The sequence below is a fragment of the Carassius gibelio genome, chromosome A2 (assembly GCF_023724105.1).
Source record: "Carassius gibelio isolate Cgi1373 ecotype wild population from Czech Republic chromosome A2, carGib1.2-hapl.c, whole genome shotgun sequence".
NCBI lineage: Eukaryota > Metazoa > Chordata > Actinopteri > Cypriniformes > Cyprinidae > Carassius > Carassius gibelio.
Window position 1 is genome coordinate 30,901,451 of NC_068372.1, and position 22,230 is coordinate 30,923,680.

The 22,230-nt window shown below is 40.2% G+C and overlaps 1 protein-coding gene and 1 long non-coding RNA gene across 2 annotated transcripts; one reads left to right on the plus strand and one right to left on the minus strand.

Annotated features, from left to right (window-relative positions):
* Window positions 1-159: 159 nt before the first annotated feature.
* On the minus strand, window positions 160-2,908 carry LOC127938885 (uncharacterized). The gene is made up of 2 exons (XR_008148835.1): window positions 1,658-2,908; window positions 160-931 (listed from the first exon to the last, which is right to left on the minus strand). It is a non-coding gene; the product is annotated as an uncharacterized LOC127938885 (long non-coding RNA).
* Window positions 2,909-2,927: 19 nt separating this feature from the next.
* LOC127938806 (midnolin) lies at window positions 2,928-11,839 on the plus strand. The gene is made up of 7 exons (XM_052535682.1): window positions 2,928-3,455; window positions 4,802-4,889; window positions 4,970-5,032; window positions 8,378-8,710; window positions 9,012-9,108; window positions 9,183-9,401; window positions 11,023-11,839. Exons 1-7 carry the CDS (start codon window positions 3,244-3,246, stop codon window positions 11,229-11,231), a joined length of 1,221 nt encoding a protein of 406 aa, XP_052391642.1. The 5' UTR covers window positions 2,928-3,243; the 3' UTR covers window positions 11,232-11,839.
* The last annotated feature ends 10,391 nt before the right edge of the window (window positions 11,840-22,230 follow it).

The window sequence follows — 22,230 nt, forward strand, 5'->3', positions numbered from 1 at the left end:
GTGAAACGGGTTCTGAGAGTAAGAGCCGTGTATATACACAGAACCTGCAGAACTGACCTCTGACCCCAGATGCAACACTTTAATTCATCAAGGACGCATTCAATTGTATGACAGTAAAGACATAATGTTATAAAAGATTTCTCTGTCAAATAAGTGCTGTTCTTTTGAACTTTTTTATTCATCTGTGAATCCTGAAAAATAAAATACATCAAAGTTTTCACAAAAATATTAATGTTTTCAACACTGATAATAATCAGAAATGTTTCTTGAGCAGTAAATCTTCAGAAATCAGAATAATATGATGATCATGTGACACTGAAGACTGGAGGAATGATGCTGGAAATACAGCGGAGCATCACAGAAATACATTATACTTTAAGAAGACATAATAATAATATTTCACAGTTTTTACTTCGCTTATATGACAGGATCTACATCATTTGTGGCCAGATATTTTAGTTAAGCGTAAACATAAGCACAATGTTCCTTATAAACGTCATGCGTGTGAGAATCCTGATGATTTACTGTGTTTTCTGTTTCTCCTGCAGACTCCTGATGATCATGTGACCTCAGAAGATCCACTTCAGATGATTCCTGAACACACACAGCTCCGTTCACTCTTCACTCACTGGTTCTCAGAGGCTTATTAATCAGAACGAGGTTTTAACATGTAAAGCTCTGTTAGTGTTTCAGAGAGCTGAGAGTCGCTGTGTGAGGATGAGGAGGATGAGGATGAAGAGGCGGATGTGGGCTGGGATACAGTGACGCAGTGGCAGGAAGGAGCTATTTCAGTCCTGCGATGGGAATACAGTGGATCCTGCTCCGACGTCACCAGCTCCTCCACAGAATCACACTCACATTCCAGCGAACACACGTCTGAACAATCCTCTCATCAGTCACAGCGCAGAGGAACAGACCCGGGATTCAACATCTACATGCAACAGTAGGACAAAACACCAATAAAAGTATCATTTCTGTCCACTGTAAGAGATTTTGGTGGTCTCAACGTTTCATATTGAATGTTGCATTGAAAATGTTCAGTTGATTATTCAACATATTCAGTCCATATATTTCAATTGAGCGCACTGAACGTTTTCAATGCAAGTCAGCATCAAAAGAAATACTGAAAAAGGTTGAAACTATTCTTGCTCAGAAATTGCTAGTAGATATCCCAAACAGTTACAAATAAATGGCAAGTAACATTGAGTTAAAAGTGCAATTTAGTAGCGGAAAAACCAAAATAGCATTGAAAATGATCGAAAATGACAGTATTTAATTTTTTTTATGCTGTTCTTCTGAGCTTTCTGTTCATCTGTGATGTTTTTTTTTCAATAAGTGACTGATTCAGTTCTTATGATCTCATGAAGAATCTTTAAAGATGCTCTGTTTGTGTTCACAGGAAGTGATCAGGAAGGTTATGAACAAACATTCTTCCAGCAGAAACTTCATTTGTCTTTATTAATGTTCTAGAGCACAGAATGTTACTCATATCTAGAAACGTTTTAGCAGGACATTCATGTAACATCTTTTAAATGTTACTTTTTTTAGAACGTTCACTGAACATTTAAAAGAATTTGTACATTTGAAAATGTACATTCACTTTACATTTTGAACATTCCGAGAATGTTTTCGTAACTTAAACATCCCTTGAACCTACCTGTATATTTGTGCGCTGGGTTCGAGTGATGGATGAGGAAACGTGTTTACTTCTGGTCCGTACGGTGTCTAATGTGTTTAACAAACACTGACTAACCCCTGAGTAGCTCATATTACTGTAACCTTTACATAAGAGAGCCCTGCACAGATACTGTACAGCAATCAGAAAACAACACGCATCATGGTATCGGAATGTTCTGCTTCAGGAACAGGGCTGGGAATTTCACAACTGCTCGACATTCCTCCGGAGCACAAAGCTCCTCCCACAACATCATCACACTCCCAGAGATATGAACCCCAGATGATGATTAATAACTTCAGCAAACCTTCAGAAATTCCTGAACACTACAGCGCTTGGAAAAGCAGGAAGTGAGCGTTGGATGTGTTGAGTCACTCTGACACACCTGTGATGAAGATGAAGATGATGAGCTGTCCTGATTCATCACAGCTCAGATAAGAAAACACCCTGATCATGAGCTCAAAGCCTGACAGAACGTCCTCTCATTCACTACATCAGAACTGAGCCGAACAATACAGTCCAACACCCAGATTACAATGAAAATATTAATAATAACTGATAACAGAACTCTTCCTGACCTCAGAGACATCATTTCCCATCATTTATAAACATTTGTTTAAACTTTTATATTTTGTTACTGTGATGTATTATATTTTAATGTTATTATCAGTTTTTCTTTACTACTGTGTTATATTGCATTTTATCTCCTTAATTTCTGTGTACATCGGTCTGTTCTTTTGTTCTGCACCGGAAGCTCCTGTCATCTGGACAAATAATTAATTAATAACTGCACACAATTAAATAAATTAATAAATAATAGTTGTTGTTTTTTTTGCCTAAAAAGCCATAAGCTACTTAAATAAATATTTTTTTCTAAAAGTCACTTGCACAAAAACCAATACAATCAATATAGCCTTGGCTTTGTGCAAGTGAAGTTTTCCTAAATATGTGTAACATTTCAGGAAAGCTAGATGCAAAATAAATAAAAATAAATAAATAAAATAAATGATTTAATAGAACGCTTTGCTCTCAGTTGTTATGAATGATCGCAGTGGGAAGGGGCGTGGCTGTTCTCTCTGCGCTTCTCTGATTAGTCATGTCAACAATGCTTGGCACTGCCTATGTGTATGTGGGTGTTACGGGCTGACAGCTGATTGGCTGACACGACGAACGCAAGCGTATCTGCTGACGCCATTGGTTGTTTGTGGCGGTGGGCGGGATTTCACCGCTGGGACCTCTCAACAAATGCAGACACAGCAGTTGCGCTGCACAGAAGAGCGAGAGAGAGGCTTAAAGAGTCGAGGCAAAATTTATCATAAATAAATAAAACCCCGGACATTTAAAATAAATAAATAAGTAACATTCATTATACATATATTCGTATCCTAAAGGCCTTCTGATATTGATATTTCGCCGAGTTTCTGTCCAGATCGACGGCCGTTATTGTTTGTGGATTTACCTCAGAGGACCGAGCGGATATTTCTCCGGTCGCGGAAGGATTATCACTCTCGTAACGGTGAGCAGGAGCAGCGGTTCGGCACACACCGTCACCCGCTCGGGATTATCTGATGGAGCGGAGCTGCAGCAGTCACGGATCGCGGTCCCGGTGTCCGGAGCTCCTGAACGGAGACGCGTCCATGACCTTATCGATCAGCTCCACGACGGGAACGCGCTTCGAGCTGTCGGTTCCGCGGGACGAGACCGTGCAGGGGCTGAAGAGGAGGCTGTCCGAGAAGCTCCGGGTTCCCGGAGAGAGACTGCTGCTGCTGCACCGAGACACGTGAGTCCGAGCCCGGGCTCCGGGAGATCCAGCTCCGCTTCTAGGTTCCTAATAACGGGATCTGGTCGCGCTCGGATCCGTTTTTGCTCGCGGTCTGTGAGTGATCTGATCAGAACATCGGGTCTAGATGAAGAAAAGCGCGGGTTTTAATTCGCTTCAAATTAAGGCCTTAGAAGGTTTTTAAATCCGATCAGACAGACTTAAATTAAACATGAAGTGTTGCATGCACTGCAAAAAATAAAAAATAAATAAATATAATAATAAAACAATAAAAAGATTCTTGCAGTGTTTGTTTTTCCAGAGCAGATATAAAAAAAATAAAAAATAAAAATTAAATCAAGATACATTTATTTGAGATTCACAAGGTCTGGTTTTCTGAGAAACGCTAGAAAAGTGAGTTTATGCTTAAAACCAGGAGCGAACATCAAACTGGTTTTCCTTTTGAGTTGTTTTTTGAGCCTATTTGCAGATATTTGGTTTGGTTTTAAACTTAAACTCAGTTTGATTCTCAAGTATTTGTGATCTAAGGTTATTCTGTGTTCGCATTCGAGCTAATTTATCCTAAAGCTGTTTGTTTGTGTAAAATGCATTGAAAAGTAATGCACATCAAGACATTATTGACATAACCTTACATTACCAGTCAAAAGATTTCTATTTCAGATAAATGCAGTTCTTCAGAACTTTCTAGTCATCAACGAAACCTACTTTGTTGTTTTCAATATAATAAGTATAAAAATACATCATATTATTCAGATTTCTGAAGATCATGTGACACTGAAGACTGGAGGAATGATGCTGAAAATACAGCGGAGCATCACAGAAATAAATTACACTTTAACACAGATTCACACAGAAAACAGATTATTTAAATTATAATAATATATCACTATTTTACTGCTGTATTTCTGATCAAATAAACACAGGCTTGGTGAGCAGAAGAGAATTCATTAAAAACCACACTGTTCAGAAACCCTTGACTGTAGTGTTAAGTGTCCCTTCTGTTTATTCCTTGCATTTTCTTTACTTAGTCTTAAAAAAATGAAACAAAACACAAAGTTCATCCGTTTCCCCTGCAGTTCGGTTCAGATCTTCTTCACATCTTACAGTGTGTGCAGTCAAATCCTTAATAATGTTACTAAAATATGAATTGCTGAAATGAGGAAGCTAAAGTGCAGTTTATAAATGGTTATTAGATATATTTCAGCGATTCAATATTATTATAATCACACCATCAGATCTCAGTAACGTTTGTTCAGAAGGGCAAAGCACACTGAACTGAAACCATCTGGTGAATGCTGGAGAGATGCATGATGGGAGATCTGAGTGAGTGTGTTGTGTGTCCGCAGGAGGTTGATCTCAGGAAAGCTGCTGGACTTCGGTGTGTCTGACGGAAGCAGACTGACGCTGGTGCCCTCGGTCGAAGCCGGACTCATGGTAGCAGACTCTTCCTCCTCTCTACATCTGAAGAGCTGATGATGATGAGTGTGATCTGACTGAATGTGTTGTGTTTGCAGTCGCAGTCGAGCCGCTCGGAGCAGTCGGTCGTGCAGGCGCTGGAGACGCTCTCAGACGCTCAGGTGAAGCTCTCGCTGCGGTCGCACACTTCCTCTTCTACTCATTCACAAGAACTCACACAGTCACTATTCTAATGAGTGCGCGTTTCCCACCAGCCGCTGTGAATATAACTAGCAAAAGACGCCCACACGCGTGTAAAAATGCAAACGCACTCATTCAGAATAAGTGGTGGGGGCTTCTGGGTAAACGACAGGAAGGGGTCAGTGCTTTTTATGAATGTTTTTCTGCGTTACGATGGATTTGCATGTAAGCAAATGTCAGCAGCTGCTCTTTTGGCGACGAGCCGATTGAAATCTGTGTGCGTGCTGTAAACGTGACTTTTGATGCTTCACAGATCATTAACCTACTCAAACTAAACTAGATAAGCAGAACGGTTTCTATTTTTAAGTTTTAGCCCCTGCATGAGGCACCTACATCTGTGAAACCACATGTGTGTGTGTGTGTGTGTGCCCCATCAGCAGGTCTGTGCGTCATTTAGGCAGTGCTGAGCTGTTTGATGTGTGTGTGTGTGTGTGTGGTTAGACTCAGGAGGAATGATAGATGATTTCCTAGAACAGACTCTTATTATAAGCGACTGAATCTCACGCAGCTCATCCGGCGCTGGTTTCTGCTCTGTGAGGAACCTTTAAGTCCCCATGAAATCTAAAATGACTATTAATAATGGATGTATTGCAGTGTTTATTGCTCCTGTTTGATAGGTGACATAACTGCTGAGCTGGGTGTGTTTGGTGAGATTCACCTGTGTTTGTGTGTGTCAGAAAGCACCCCCAGCTCGTGTTTTGTTGCTGTAGTTTAGTGTCGCACACGTTCACACCGATGCCATGCGTTGGTGCAGTAATGCAGGGTTTTGCAGTTCTCTGTTGTTAGATGTGGTTTGTGATGCTGCAGGTATTTTTAGTTTGGAAATCCTCCTGTGAAGTGTGTTAGAGCAGCCCTTCAACCTGTGTGTGTGTGTGTGTGTGTGTGTGTGTGTGTGTGTGTGTGTGTGTGTGTGTGTGTGTGTGTGTGTGTGTTGAGCGAGTGGTGCTTCAGGAGCTTTGTTTTTCTCCGTCTCGGATGTTTTCTGAATGAAGCAGGTTTAACGTGTTCACTCTTCGATCTGGGGGCGGTTTCATCAAACAAAGTACCAAGTAAGCCAGGCTTATCTCAGTTGTTCTGACTTATTCTGAACCAGATGAACACAATAACTCCGACTATCTGACATAAGCCTGGATTATTCGGTGAACGTGTTTGATGAAACACACTCGTCATCATAAAGCAGCGGTCTACAGTCTGCGTGACATCATGACGTGTGCTCTTCAGCAGGTCACGGCTCTTACTGTAAATGATTCATGCATTTGTTTTGATATTTGCTAATCTTTAATCAGATGGTTAATCACATGACTCACTTGATGTCTGTCGGAGGCCAGTTCATTCAGAACAACACAAAACACGTTTCTGTCTCTCTTTCAAGCACACAAATCGAACTTCTCAAACCAGATTTGTGTACTGGAGAAGCAGAATGAGAAGATATTACAGTAGTAGTTTCTCAGCTAGTGTTAGAGGTGTGTGTGTGTGTGTGTGTGTGTGTCTCTCGCAGGTGTTTCTGTGAGTCAGCCGTGTGTTTAGTTCCGCTCTGGTGTACAGTAAACCGCTCTGAACCGGACTCTGACTGAGACGTGATGATGACGTACTGCGCTGATTGCCACACTCACAGATTCTTGTAATCGGAGGCTGGTGTTTCCTTCTACAAAGCGTTGTTCGGCGCGCAGTCGTGATGTAATTCTGTGATCGCGCTGGATTCAGGTCACAGAACACCTCCTCGAGTCTGAAGACGTCTCTGTGGGTTTGACTGCAAGACTTTAACTTAGAAACTGGAGACAACAACAACACTCATTCGTTAAATACACCTTTGTTAATGCGATTGTAAAATGCTTGTGTTTGTGTTTTATGATCTTCAGAAATCATTCTGATATGATGATTTATATTATATTAAGTGTTGAGATCAGGAGTTATGAAGTGTAAAGTTTGCTGTAAAAGGTGTTGTTCATTGTTAGTTCATGTTATCTAACTACCGTGTGAAGCGTGTCACGTTCTCTGCCGTCCTTCAGCACACTTCTGCTGTTTGTCGTGATGCATCAGCTGCATTTCACTAAGCACCAGCCCACAGCTTCTGAGAACCATGTTTCCCAGAATGCCCTGCTGCTGGTCTTCACCCACTCCACTGACTGAGATCAGAGCCCCCACACCAACACCTGACCTTTACATCTGCTTCAGCTCGCAGGTCTCTGGTGTGAAGGAGTGTGACTCCTGTGACGGCCTTTAACTCTCCAGGAGACGCGGTGCTCGTGTGGTGAAATCTAAGTCTGAATCAGACTCTGAATCAGGGATGCTGGTTTATCTGCTCCTGATGTGATCAGTCGCTCTGGATACTTTAGTGTCACCTGGTTTCCCGCTAATGGCAACATTGTATCATCTTCTGCAGTGTTGCATCAGTGCTTTACACCATTGTTTTTATCTGTATCATCGTTCACAGTTTCACAGACGGAAGAGAAGCGAGTGGATATTGAAAGAGGCTTTCCATCGCAGTTTCGGTTGTGATTGAGGGGGTGTGATATATATCATCTATGATCGTTTAAATGGTTTTAAGAGTGTATCACACAAATAATAGTGTTTTCAAATATCCGCACGATTGTAAATGAAATATTGGTTTTATAAAACCGTCCAATGAACAAGAAGTTAATATTAATTGACATTTTAGACACGAGTTCCTGGTTTTGCATCTCGACGGTGATTTATTACTGAATCAGCGTTTGAATGAATGGGTTGAGGAAATGATTCAGTGATTTACTCCTGCAGTGGTTTGCTGCCACCTGCTGGCGATTTTAGGTTTATATTTAATGTGTATTTCTGCTTTTTCCCCGAATCAGTTATTTTATAATAATTTTACACTGCATTAGACTTTACACAGCAAATAAATGATGTTCTTCCTCAGTCTTGTTTTACTGCACAAATATCTAAACATCCTTAAATCAAGACACATTTACTGGAGATCCAGAATGACGTAACAAAAAAAAAATGAATCAAAATAATTAGCTTAAAACACAAAGCAATATGTGTCAGTGGGGTCAGAAGAATAATCTTGTGTCCAACACTTCTTTGAATCAGCCCCACTGTTAGATATATGTTCTTGTTTTAAGCATAAACCAATAAACAAGACTTTTTCTGACGTCATTTTGCATCTCCTGTAAATGTATCTTGATTTAAGAGTGTGTAGATATTTGTGTTCGAAAACAAGAAAAAAAAATGTCAAGAAAGAACCATTTTTGCCACATTAACGTCTGTCAATCATCTGGTTTTGTGTGCAGGTCAGTGACTTCCTGTCGGGACGGTCCCCGCTGACCCTTGCCCTGCGTGTGGGCGATCACATGATGTTTGTGCAGCTCCAGCTAGCGTCTCAGCCGTCCGTCTCCAGGGGTCCTGCGGGCCCTAACCAGACACCTACAGGGGCCGTCAGCAGTGAGACCCCCTCAGACTCTCATCAGCGGGCACCAGACGTCACTGAGAGAGACAATGCCCCGCCCTCACCTCATGTTCACCACGCCCACAGTACACAAAGCCCCGCCCCTGCTCTTCACTCACATCCTGTTAGCCACGCCCTCCCTCCTCAAAGCCCCGCCCAGGCTCCTCCCTGCACTCAGGTGAGACACGCCCATAGAACCGACTCATGTTTTATTAAACCCTAGTGACCTTTAATAGACGACAGGAGTGCATTAGACTGAGCAGTAAAGAAACAATCCTGCAAGATGATAAAGGTTAAAGGTCATCCAGAAATAAAGTAGATCTAATTCTAATTTAGAAATATTAACAAGCTACTATAGTAGTATGTCAGTGATGCTAAACGAACAGTGGAGAGTAGTTTGATTGTGACTGACCAGTGTTCAGTGATGCTGGTGTGTTTGACCTGTCCTGATGTGTGTGTGTGTGTGTGTGTGTGTCCAGGCTGGCACTCCGAGCCCCAGACAGCGATGCAGACCCGGCGCAGTCATCGAGAGCCTCGTCAATCACTCGCCGGGAGTTTTCTCAGGAACCTTCTCAGGTAAGGCATCTCTTCCTCGTGAGAATCACAGCAGTCAGAACCAGTGACCTCATCACGACCTCTTCACCCCTCAGGTACTTTACACCCTAACTGTCAGGACAGCAGCGGGCGTCCTCGCCGGGACATCAGCACCATCCTGCAGATCCTCAACGACCTCCTGAGCGCCACGCAGCACTGCCAAGGGTCTCCTCCCACACTGACACACCTGCGCTGCCCTCCGACCTCACCCTGCTCACCTCCACCCTCACCTACCTCACCCCTGCAGCCTCACACACTCCTGCGCAGACCCTCCGGTGAGTGTGAGTGTGTGTGTGTGTGTGTGTATGAGTGTGTGAGTGCAAATGAGCTGCAGTACGCACACACAGGAAGAGGAAGTCATGTGTTCTGACTCAGAGTCTTTTCTAACTTTACACACTTCTCGTTTTGTCTGATTCACTGCTTGGTGTGTGTTTGTGTCTCAGATTTACTGCTTCATCAGAGCTCAGACACGCTTCTGAATTCTGATTGGACGAGCCGCTGTGAATAATCACATATTCATGCATCTGTAAACTGTTATGCTGATGAATTAGAAGAATGTTTCCTTATTTAAAAAATTCTTAATATAAAAAAATCATAAGTCAGATTTGTGTAGAGAAGAGATCGTTCAGCTGCTTCTCGGCGACAGACAGGAGAATAACTGTTGATGCTTAACATGTTCTGAATGAGCCGTGACCTCTCAGAGGTCAGCCACGGGGTCACGCCGAGCTCTGTGCTTCAGGGGGTCATGACCCCTCACACACACACACACACACACACACACACTCTAATCTCGACTCACATCTTTCCAGCGCACAGGCTGCATGAATTATTCAGCTTTGCTCAGGCACACTCGGGCCCTCAGGGGCCTCCAGGAGCCCCGCAGCACCGCGTCCGTGTGTGTGTGTGTGTGTGCAGTGGAAACATGCTGATGAAGCATCAATGATTCACGGGTCAGCAGCTCTGGAAAGAACAGATCTGAGTCCTGGAGGAAGTGCAGCTTTACACAGGACTCTCTGCTTCGACAGAGTCAGGCCTGTTTTAGGATGATGTGACACCCCTCAGGGTTTATTCTCAGCACCCTCATGTGTCTGGATGTTGTTTCACTCTGATCCGTCTGGAGACTCCACGCGCTGCTCATCTCATGTTTGTTTGTTGTGAAAGTGTTCATCAGCTCATCTTCTTTTGGAGACACAACGAGAATCGTTATTTTTTATATTTATTTTTTGCATTTCGAATTTTTATTTGTATATAAAGTAACTAAGTTTTCATATATAGACTCTATTTTGATATATATAAAATATTATTAATTCATTGTTTTTAGTAAACTATAATTATTAAAAAAGACTAGTTTTATAAAAAAATATTAAATATTCAATTCTGTACTTTCAAATAAAATAATTCTAAATATTAATCAACACTATAATAATAATGATTTATTATTAAATGTATTATTAAAAAATATTAAAATTTTATAAACTTTCATTTAATAAAACTAAAAAAAATTACATTATCGTATAATTAATTATAAATTGAATTGTTCGTCATTTAAGTATTTTTTTATTTTTGTATTTCATTTTTTTTTCACTTTCTGTTTTAGTTAAATGGAAATGAGAAATGTTGTCTTGGCAACTAGCTGAAGTCATTTTTAAATGTTTTATTTTATTTTATTAAATGTTTACTTCAAGGTTTTTTCTCTGGTTTTAGTAATATTAAAATCTTCCAGTCTGTTCTGGGTCTATAAGTGTGCTCTGGTTTTATTACTTTTACATTTATTCATTTAGCAGATTCTAAATTGAGGAACACAAGAAGTGATTCATCACAAAGAGGCAAATAAACAGGAAGTGTGTTATATGTGTGTGTGTATTGGGTCTGAACCTCTGTCTCTGTGTGTGTCAGGCGAGCGTCTGCGGCAGACGGAGAATAAAGCCACGCGCTGTAAGGTGGAGCAGCTCAGGCTCTTACTGCAGCAGCGGCGTCTGAGACGAAAGGCCCGGAGAGACACTCGAGGCCCGTATCACTGGCCTTCTGACCGCAGCACTGCCCTGACCGGACACAGCTCTCTGGACCTGCCGTCAGACCGGAGCGCTGAGTTTGTGCTGGCTTGATGAGGACGAGTCTGGACACACACCTGGGCATTAACTGTGAACACTCTACAGACTCACGCTCGGATGGATGTTACCAAACACAGGATGTAGCATTTCCACTTCAGGTGTTCAGCTCCGCCTACAGGATGTTCTCTCTCTCTCTCTCTCTCTCTCGTGAGCATTAATATGTTTGAGACATTGTGTTTTAGAGGACAGACGTCTGTCTGAGATGATGTTCAGACCGCTGCTTTATGAATCCTGGATTTGGGTAAATCTCCTGAAAACAGCTTATATTTCACCCCAAAATCTGAAGAAAATTAATCTTGTTTTTCAAATAAAGCCTTAAATAATTATTTCTACTATATACATTTAATTTATAACGGCATTCTAAAATAATACCAACTTTTTGTAATTTGATTTTTTTTGTCCTTTTTTATTATTATAAAATAAAAGTAAGTCTTATTATACATTTTTTTTTTATTAAATTTATTTCTGAAGTTTTTTTTTATTAACTATAATTTATTTTAAAATAATGACATTCTAAATTAATTATGCAACTTAAATGAATAACTCAAATTATTAAATGTTGGTTTTTTAATTAATTTTTGTTTTTACTTTTGTTTTATTCTAGTACATCAATAAAAAAAATTATATATATATATATATATATATATATATATATATATATATATATATATATATATAATTTTTTTTTTTTTTTTTTTTTTCATAAAATAAATATAAAAATAAGCTTTATTTCTTAGATTTTTTTATTTTATTTTAACTTCTATCATTGAATTTTAGGATGAAATATGGCCTGGGCTTGTTTCCCGAGTTTCTCAGACTCTTGAGTCGTGGTGCGGTGTTCACTCGCTGATTCTTGCTGAAGTTCTTCTCTCAGACAGGAGTCAGAGTCAGAGTCTGTTTCTGCTGATTTTACTGGAGTCAGACGCTATGAAATGAAAGCTACTCTGAAGCAGTTGCTGGTTTTGTTCTTCTGGACGGCGTGTGAGTGATTTGTTTTCTCTGTACGGAGCAGCGATGTCCCTGAACTCCTCGGTGAAGGTCTGTCTCTCTGAAGATGTGATGAGAGATGGACGCTCTGGACTGGATCTCACCGGTCATCTCTCAGAAACGCTTCACATTCGTGTTATTGAGGTGTTTGCAGTAGTCTGTGTGTCGTTTCTGGACGTGTGTAGCATACCACTGTATTAGTTTATAACCTCCTCTGTTCCTGTGAAACATTCTGTATGTGTGTGTGTGTGTGTGTGTGTGTGTGTGTGTGTGTGTGTGTGAGTGCGCTTGTCTCAGTGTAAACTGTAGTGTTCAAAATTAAGATGTTTTTCAGAAGCAATAAATTTGTGTGGCTTGCAATTTAGTTTTTATTTCTTTTTTAGCAAATAAATTAAGATTCAGAAATGTTTGCTGTTTGTGAGATTTTTTTCACATGATTTAAATTTAGAAATTTGCTGTAAATGTGTTCCCCATCAGTTCCTCTGAGATCAGGATGAGTTTGTTTCTTCATCAGGTTTGTAGAAATGTAGCACTGCATCAGTGTCTCATCAATGGATGCTCTGCAGTGAATGGGTGCCGTCAGAATGAGAGTCTGATAAAAACATCCCAATAATCCACAGCACTCCAGTCCATCAGTGAACATCTGGAGAAGACAAAACCTGAAACACATCCAGCATTAAGATGATTTTAACTCAAACACATAGAGTCTATAATCCATAATAACACTTCCTCCAGTGAAAAAGTGTTCTGGTCTGAATCAGGAGAGAAATCTGCACAGATCAAGCAGCGTTTAAACAGATCTAAACCTTCTCCAGATGTTCACTGATGGACTGGAGTGCTGTGGATTATTGGGATGTTTCTATCAGACTCTCATTCTGACGGCACCCATTCACTGCAGAGCCTGAAAACATGCAACAACAACGTTTACTGTACATGTGTTCATTCAGCAGATGGTTTTATTCAGACTGATTTACAAAAGAGGAACAGAAGCAGTCAGTCAGTGTTGCTCCTGTAAGTGTTCGTTAGTCTGGTCTAGCCGGCGGTGAGTCATGTGACGCTGCTGGTGTGTGTGTGTGTGTGTGTGTGTGTGCGTCAGTCACAGGTGTGTGTGTCATCCGTTGGCTCGATCTCAGCGGTTTCTCTCAGTGTTTACTGTTAGAGCAGGATCTGAAACACAAAACCATGAGTCTGACACGTGTCACCTCAAATAACTGCTCTCTAATCTCTTTAATATACTCTTACAGCGTTTGGTAATAATTAGAATTCGTTTTGAGTTCTTAAAATGTTAAAAGAAAAAATTATATATATATATATATATATATATAGTGTTTTCACTTTCAGTTTGAGGTTTTAGTAGTTTGTCATGTTTTTTTCGGTTTTATATATTTTTTAAATGTTTATATAGTATTTATTTTTTATTATTAATTATTTAATTAGTTGTTATTCTGATAATTTAGTACTCCAATTTAAATTAAAATGAGGAATGTTACATTGGAAACTAGCTGAAATTAAACACAAATATTTTATTTCAGGTAATATTTTAACCAATTAATTTTTTGTCTATTTATTTATCTGTTGTTTTAGTTTTAGTTGACAATAATAACTGCTTCAAAACATCATCGCGAGGTCTTCCTGTTAAAGGTAGTTAAAAAGAATAGTTCTCCCAAAAATCCACATTTAAACAAGTTTACTTCCCTTTGTGTTGTTCTGTTTTAAATGCACACTGCCCAAAAAAGTATTTTCTAAATATATTTATCTTCCAGTGCAAATATCTAAACATGCTTAAATCAAGATGCATTTACTTCAGAAGTCTTGTCTAAAACAAAAAACAAATCAAGATTATTTTTCTGACCCCCTTTGTGCATATTTTTTTTTTTCCACTAAAACTATCTTGATTTGAGAATCTTTAGATATTTGTGCAGTGCAACACAAAAGCAGATGTTTTGAGGAACTGTTTCAGTCAGTGATTGAGCATGAGAAGAGTCTTCTGAAGTGTGTGTGTGTGTGTGTGTGTGTGTGTGTGTGGCTGATAACAGACACACACTCATTGATCACAGTGATGAAGGCTGAGTGTTCCTCAGTGGACGGATCCATACTGACGTCTGCAGCTCTGTAATAAACACTGATGTACTCCTCTGACAGAGCAGATAGTTATTCTTCAGAGATCAATAACACTCACATCACGTCTGATATTAGTATCGATGAGCCTTTGACCTTTTTCATCAGCCTGTGATTGGCTGTTTAGCTGTTGCTACGGGTTACACGCATCTATACGGTCATCATGAGCAGCGCTGTTATAGTCAATATATAAATACATCAGGTGCTTAGTTACAAACTATGTATTAAAATAAAATAAAAATGAAATAAAGATGAATTAAGCATAATGTATTTTACATAAAAAAACTAAAAATAGAAAACTAATACTGAATATTTTATTACAATTTTAATAAAAATGTAAAATATTAATATTAATGATAAAACATGACCTGTGATATATATTTAACGTTCTTCTCGGATGCTCAAAGTGAACCGTGAATGAATGAAAGAGCATGAGTGTTTTCTGAGTTTAACTCTCTTTATCGATGCAACAAAAGAGGAAGAAGAAAGACCGTGAATCAGTATTTGCAACTGAGAGAAAAAGTCAGAATTGAGAGAGAACAGTTTTTAGTTTGTTGAGGGATGAAGAGGGAAGCTCCTGTAATCTGAAGTGCTGCTGATCTTCAGAGGAAGTGAACATCGCTGGCGTCACCAAACAGGAAATGACCGTGTGTGTCTGTGATCTCAGACAGGAAGCTGCGCAGGCCTCGCTCTTACCCAACGTCCTGTGAACAGATAAAGAAGAGGAAGTGGGGAGGGGGGGGAAGAGGAAACAGCGTCCATGTGACGCATCACATCCTGTCTATCTGACTGCCTATTGGCGTCACGTGAGGGGTTTTCTCTCTCTCTCACACACACACACACACACACACTTGCTCACACACACACACACTCACACACACACACACACACTCACGTGTAAATCAGTGATGGCCTGTATAAACTGCAGTTCATCATTTCATGTCCACATCATTTCAATCCTTCAGTAATTCAAATATTTGTTCCGTCCTGGGAATTATTACAAAAAAGGTATTTTTGGACTATTCACAAAATCTCAGCTAATGGAACGTTCTGTCAAGGTTCTCTCAAAGTTATGAAGAAACGTTCTTCCAGTAACGTTAGTAAAACATTTGTTCAGGGTGTCTAGTCTTAATAATGTTCGCAAAATGTTATTGTAAAAACATTCATAGATTGCACATGGAATGTGTTTCTAAAGCATTTTAGTTGAACGTTCATCTAATGTTTTTAATCTAACATTGAGAGAACATTCAAAAGTAACATTCCCAAAATGTTTGAAATATTATCAAATGGAACGTTCCCGAAACATTTGTATATAACCAACAAAATTGTGTTTACATTTTAAATTGATTTATTATTATTTATTATTATTATGTTTACATATTTATTTTAAAGTATTTATTTACTTATATTTCTTTTGCTGACAAAGCAGATGAAAGGATGTCTTCTATTTTAGCTTGAAGTGAATTGATTTTGTTTTAAGAACATTTCCATATTTTGGCAGTGTTTGAGTGTTGAGTAAGAGTGTGTGGTTTTTAGACACTAGTGACCCGACCCCCGAAAATCCAGAGCCGGACTCAGGGGTGCAACTCTTAACCCTTGACCTTTGACCTCTGACCTCAGGCACATTGTCCCAGTGCTGCTGATAAAAGAGAAAGACTGACAAAGACAACAAAGAAAAGAACACATTGACACACAGCAGGTAACTCTATTGTGTGTGTGTGTGTGTGTGTGTGTGTGTGTGTGTGTGTACATAGTAATACTAGTACTTTTTTGACTTTGTGGAGAAATGTCTTGGTTCCCATAAGGAGAAGAAAGCGTCTCAGTTGTGAACATGAGCCTGGAGATGTTATGCTGATACTGATGTATGGCGTCTCTCTGAGGAGATGAACATTGGCGAGAGGAGATTGCATGTACAGCCACTCCGCTGTAGATATGGGGATTTATAAGATAGCTGCGTGTTTCCACTCAATCAGGTTTGTGCTGAGGAGCCGAGAGCGAGTCCCAGATGTTCAGCCGGTGGTTCAAGGTTGTGGGAGGATGGACGCCTTTGTTATAAAAAAAACTGTATCTTGGCAACTGTACACTTTTACTGTTATGTGAACATGTATTTTAGAACCACCCATCATTTCTTCCAGACTGTGAAAATGAGAAACACATGGGAGGAATAGAAGGCACCAGTTTACTTTAGAAAATGTTTTTGGCTTGTCAAAGTAAAATTTTTGCATAACGGATGGAATAGCTGCTACATCAAAGCAAATTTATCCAGATCTACGATTATTTGGGATCTATATTAGTGATTTAGTAGCATATAAAACCATTCAAATGAATCAATTAGCCAAAATTAATAAGCTAGCTAGTTTTTGTCCAAAATGGCAGCTATGAGGCAAAGTGAGCCAAATCTTGTGGAGTAAATTGAGCCAGCATTTTAACGATCCCCACCATAAGGGACTGAATTTGAGTTAAAGGTGCCATCTGTAATGTTTGGCAAAAAAAATCAAGTCATACTCCACATTCCATAACAGATGGGGGCAGTATGCCTCAATAAAGTGAATTGGTCTACTCTAGAGTAACAAACGAGAAACGGCATAGTCTCTATGCTCCGCCCCTACTTTCACAACAACACTACAGCCATAGCCGAAGCCTAACTGTGCGTTCACACCGCCGGCGTCGAGAGCGTCAAACATCGCTCTTGCCGCTCTGCTCACGACCCTGCAGAAAGATTTGTGAGCGCTCAGACGCTGTGACGTAGATCGAATGCTTATTCTGTATTTAAAGCGGCCGCAAAGCAAACAAGCTTGTTGATCTCGTGCAGACTAACCACAAGGAGTTATAACCTCATTAAATATTGTTGTGGACGAAATATTAGGATCCTTTACTTAAAATGAACAATCTCAGACACCTTGGTCCACGTATCACTTTTAATTTATTTTTTATGTCCCTGTAGGCAAACAGGGACACATCATAGATTAATACAAACGCTAAACAGCAATAATCAACCTGTCCTTTATTCTGCTTGAGAACTAATGTGCCAACTCTCAAGCATTCACCGTGAGACACACGCAATTGACTCTTTTCACACGCTTTCACGCCACACATAATTTTTTTCACGCACAGAAAAACCACGAAGCAAAGAGGACACGGAGACCAACAGACTAGACAGAGCAGTTAAGTTATGATACATAGGGCTGTGCAAAAAATCGAATGTGATTTTCATGCACCTCTCATCAGTAAAGACGCTCCTGTAATTAGAAGTATATCTCCAGCATGTGCATTCAGATCAGGGTTGCCAGGTTTTCACAACAAATCCTGACCAGTTGCTTCTTAAAACTAGCCCAAAACTAGCCCAATCGCGTTTCCGGGAGGTTCCCCGATAAAAATTGCTTCCCGGGGTTAAAATATAAATTTTTGGGAAGGGTTTCCCTGGTAAAATTAGCATTTTAGGGGCTAAATATCACGTTATTGGGATTGCTTCAAACCGCGGACATGAAAAACAACCGCAGACTTGGCAACACTGGTTCAGGTGGAGCGGCAGTTACTACACAGAGCCTTAGTCTACCGACAACTAACACAAAATCGCTTTCAAAATCGACAAAGAATCGCCTGCGATTTTAACATCGATGTTGTGTAGATTGTCAGTGAATTACGGCTCCGTGTAGTAAATGCCAACCAGTGTTGCCAAGTCTGTGGTGGTTGTTTTTCATGTCCGCTGGTCACAGCGACCCCAATACAAATAACGTGATATTTAGCCCCTAAAATGCTAATTATACCAAGGCAACCCTGCTAAAAAAACTATATTTTAACCCCGGGAAGCAATGTTTTATCGGGGAACCTTCTGGAAGCGAGATTGGGTTAGTTTTGAGAAGAAACTGGGCAGGATTTGTTGTGAAAACCTGGCAATCCTGATCTGAACACACGTACTGGAGATATACTCCTAATTACAGGAGCGTCTTTACTGATGAGATGTACATGATTAAAGACATGCACAGCCCTATATAATAAAATGGGTAACGTTAAGTTATAGCTAGCTAATTATCAAACGCAGCTACGGTTAGCCATCGCTAACATTAGCACGTTTATCGAACAACCTTCGATACATTTCTATGTTATAACTTCCCGAAAACAAATACACAAACATATAAAACAAACTTCTAGCGAAATACTAACAGCATCTAACTTGCAAGTTCGGAGTCAAACCTCATTTCTTTCAGGTCCATCAGTTGTCTCCAGCGATTAAAAGCAGTGCCGATGTTTACTCTGGTATTCTTTTAGGATTTGATTTGTGTTTCCGAGCGCGGTTGTTTCCCTGTAGCGGGTGTTGGTCTTTTGCCAAGGGCTTCAGCTATCCTTCCGCTCTCTTCTCTGAACTGAAAGTAGTGGGCTGTACTTTCCACACGATTGACATCAGGTCCAGGTACGCCCTGCGAGTTATTTGTGTATTCGTTGCAGGTTGGCTGGTGGTTATGTTGTCCGCATACCGCCTCCCACGGCCGAAACTGGTATTACAACACCTGCCGGGCCGGGGCTAGTAATGCTAATGCTATTTAAGTTTGATATCTCTGCAGCACTATAACTTGACATTTTTTTAATGACATCATCGCCTTTATTTCTTCTCATTCTTTTGATGCATGTAGGTCATGTTATGGATATTTTTACCTCAATTTCTGCATATGGCACCTTTAAATCTCTGAAGTATAAACTGGTGTTTTATATTACACAACTGGCTTAGTTTGTCGTATATATATATATATATATATATATATATATATATATATATATATATATATATATAGTGTTCCTGTAGCTCAATTGGTAGAGCATTGCGGAAGGTTGGGTGTTCTATTCCCCGAGAACACATGATAGGTACTAATTGATAGCCTGAATGCACTTTAAGTCACTTTGGATAAAAGCGTCTGCTGAATGCATTAATTTAATTTAATTTAATTTGTAAATTTAATTTATGTATATATGTGTGTGTATACAAACCCGATTCCAAAAAAGTTGGGACAGTGTACAAATTGTGAGTAAAAAAGGAATGTAATAATTTACAAATCTCATAAACTTATATTTTATTCACAATCGAATATATATAACATATCAAATGTTGAAAGTGAGACATTTTGAAATGTCATGCCAAATATTGGCTCATTTTGGATTTCATGAGAGCTACACATTCCAAAAAGGTTGGGACAGGTAGCAATAAAAGGCCGGAAAAGTTAAATGTACATATAAGGAACAGCTGGAGGACCAATTTGCAACTTATAATGTCAATTGGGAACATGATTGGGTATAAAAAGAGCCTCTCAGAGTGACATTGTCTCTCAGAAGTCAAGATGGGCAGAGGATCACCAATTCCCCCAATGCTGTGGTGAAAAATAGTGGAGGAATATCAGAAAGGAGTTTCTCAGAGAAAAACTGCAAAGAGTTTGAAGTTATCATCATCTACAGTGCATAATATCATCCAACAATTCAGAGAATCTGGAACAATCTCTGTGCGTAAGGGTCAAGGCGAAAAACCATACTGGATCCCCATGATCTTCGGTCCCTTAGACAGCACTGCATCACATACAGGAATGATACTGTAATGGAGATCACAACATGGGCTCAGGAATACTTCCAGAAAACATTATCAGTGAACGCAATCCACCGTGCCATTCGCCATTGTCGGCTAAAACTCTATAGGTCAAAAAAGAAGCCATATCTAAACATGATCCAGAAGTGCAGGAGTTTTCTCTGGGATAAGGCTCATTTAAAATGGACTGTGGCAAAGTAGAAAACTGTTCTGTGGTTAGACAAGTCAAAATTTGAAGTTCTTTTTGGAAAACTGGTACACCATGTCATCCTGACTAAAGAGGACAAAAACAACCCAAGAAGACCTAAGACAGTTGAGCAGCTACAAGCCTTGCAGCCTTTTCCTTTCCCTACCTCCAAAGCAGACAAAGAGCTGGTCTGAGCTTCTGAAGCTCTGTGTGTGGTCCATGTAAATCCACAAGGTGCATGTAAATCCTGCAAGTTCAACACCTGATCCAGAAGGGAGGGGTGGAAATTTGGTCACATATCCAGACCGGGGTTTCAGGATCGCACAATAATCAGCTGACCCCAATTCTAGGCATTTTTCATTGACCAAAGATGCTTGCAGGCCCCCCACCCTAATGATGGATGCGAGCCTGGTCATGAGTGCTGACTTAAAAGATAGAATCTTAAGCTCAATTGATTTGAGAGGCTCAAAGGTTTTCTGTAGCCCAGCAAGGATGAGGGGATGAGGTGCAGTCTTGGAGGGTTTAACCTCCTATCTCCTCTCAAGAACCTGATGTTCAGATTGTGCTTCTCCAGGGACCTGCTGTGCACTGCATCATGATATGCCTAAATGGCAGCAGCATACACTGTCATGGTGGAGGGACACAGCCTCCACTTCAGCCTTTCTTGCAAAAAAGAAAGCACAACAATGACACCTGCCTAGTAGAGGGTCCCATTCAGGAGCCACAGCCTAGGTTCCACAGATCTGGAAGCAGATGCCATCTGTTGCACGTCCTTGAGAAAAAGAGGTCCTTCTCAAGGTCCCTCAGGGGAATCTGCCAGGGAAGGACTGTTGTGAGGAGCATCAGGTCTGAAGAGTAGGGTGCAAACGAAAAAAGCAAACTGAAGGAACAGTCTGCAAAGAGGGAAAAGCAAGTTGTGAAAATATGTGTCCTTGAGGATGATCACTGCAAACTAATCTTGGGAGAAAATGTTTCTCAGTGTGTATCAGTTCTGTGTCTCAGGTGTCAACAAAGCAGACTTCATTTTTGTTTTTTCTTTACAATCCACACTCAGCATCTTGGGCTTGACTTAGCCCTGGATTCATCCGGTACTCTCAGAAACCACAGCCGCTCTAGGCTAACAACTTCTCCTTCACTCACAACCCCTGACAGGTTGGCTGGAGTGAGGACACTGTTCTGCTCATTTCAAACAATTGGAAATACTCAACCCACTCTCCCCTATGCAATTATAACTCATTTGAATCTCATTACTGTAACAGCTCCTATAAAACTCCAGGTTGTATAAATTGACTACCCTCCTGGGCAAATTCTAGCCCCCTTCATAGAGGAGCTGGATGGGCTGCTGTCCTCATTCCCGATGGATGGAAGTCCACTTTTAGTCTTTGGCAACTTCAACATTAATCTGGAAAAGCTTTATGCTACGGATTTCCATTCACTCCTTGCTTCATTTGATCTCAAACGATTTACCAGTACAAGCACACAGATATCAGGCAACCAACTTGACTTAATATTCAAACGCAATTGTATTGCAGACAACATTTTGGTGAAAGCCCTACATATCTCTGACCATTTCTTCATTACATTTAAACTACATTTTGCTACCTGTGTGCCACCAACCCCCCATACCGGTTACTTTTAGAAGTAACCTCCCCTCCCATCTTTCCTCTGTAGTATCCTCCTCTCTTCCCTCACCTTTCTATTTCTCATCTCTGGATGTGAATGCAATTTACTTTCATCTTTCTCTGCTGAAGTCCATACTGCCAATTCTTCATACTTGAAGATACTCATACTTCTGACAAGATTAACAGCATTCCAGACAGACATTATCTCTTCAAAACATTCAATTCTCTCCCCTGTCCCCCTTCACCATCTCCCAATACTTCTATAACAGCTGAATATTTTTGCCACAATCTTCAAAGAAAAAACTAGAACAATCAGTAGTCAGTTCTTATTCCCACACACAGAGGACATCAAACCATACAAACCCACTGCTAAAACTCCCATCTTCCCCTTCTGTCCCCTCACTGAGGTAGAAGTATCAAAATTTCTCCTCTCCAGCCATCCTACAACATGACCTCTGGACCCAATCTCCTCACACCTCCTCCAATCATCTCTCCTAAGCCCCTTTCACA

Coding starts and splice junctions, on each gene's coding strand:
- LOC127938806 (XM_052535682.1), top strand. CDS start 3,244: ATGGAGCGGAGCTGCAGCAGTCACGGATCGCGGTCCCGGTGTCCGGAG. Junction 3,456..4,801: donor CTGCTGCTGCACCGAGACAC/GTGAGTCCGAGC, acceptor GTGTGTCCGCAG/GAGGTTGATCTCAGGAAAGC. Junction 9,402..11,022: donor ACTCCTGCGCAGACCCTCCG/GTGAGTGTGAGT, acceptor TGTGTGTGTCAG/GCGAGCGTCTGCGGCAGACG.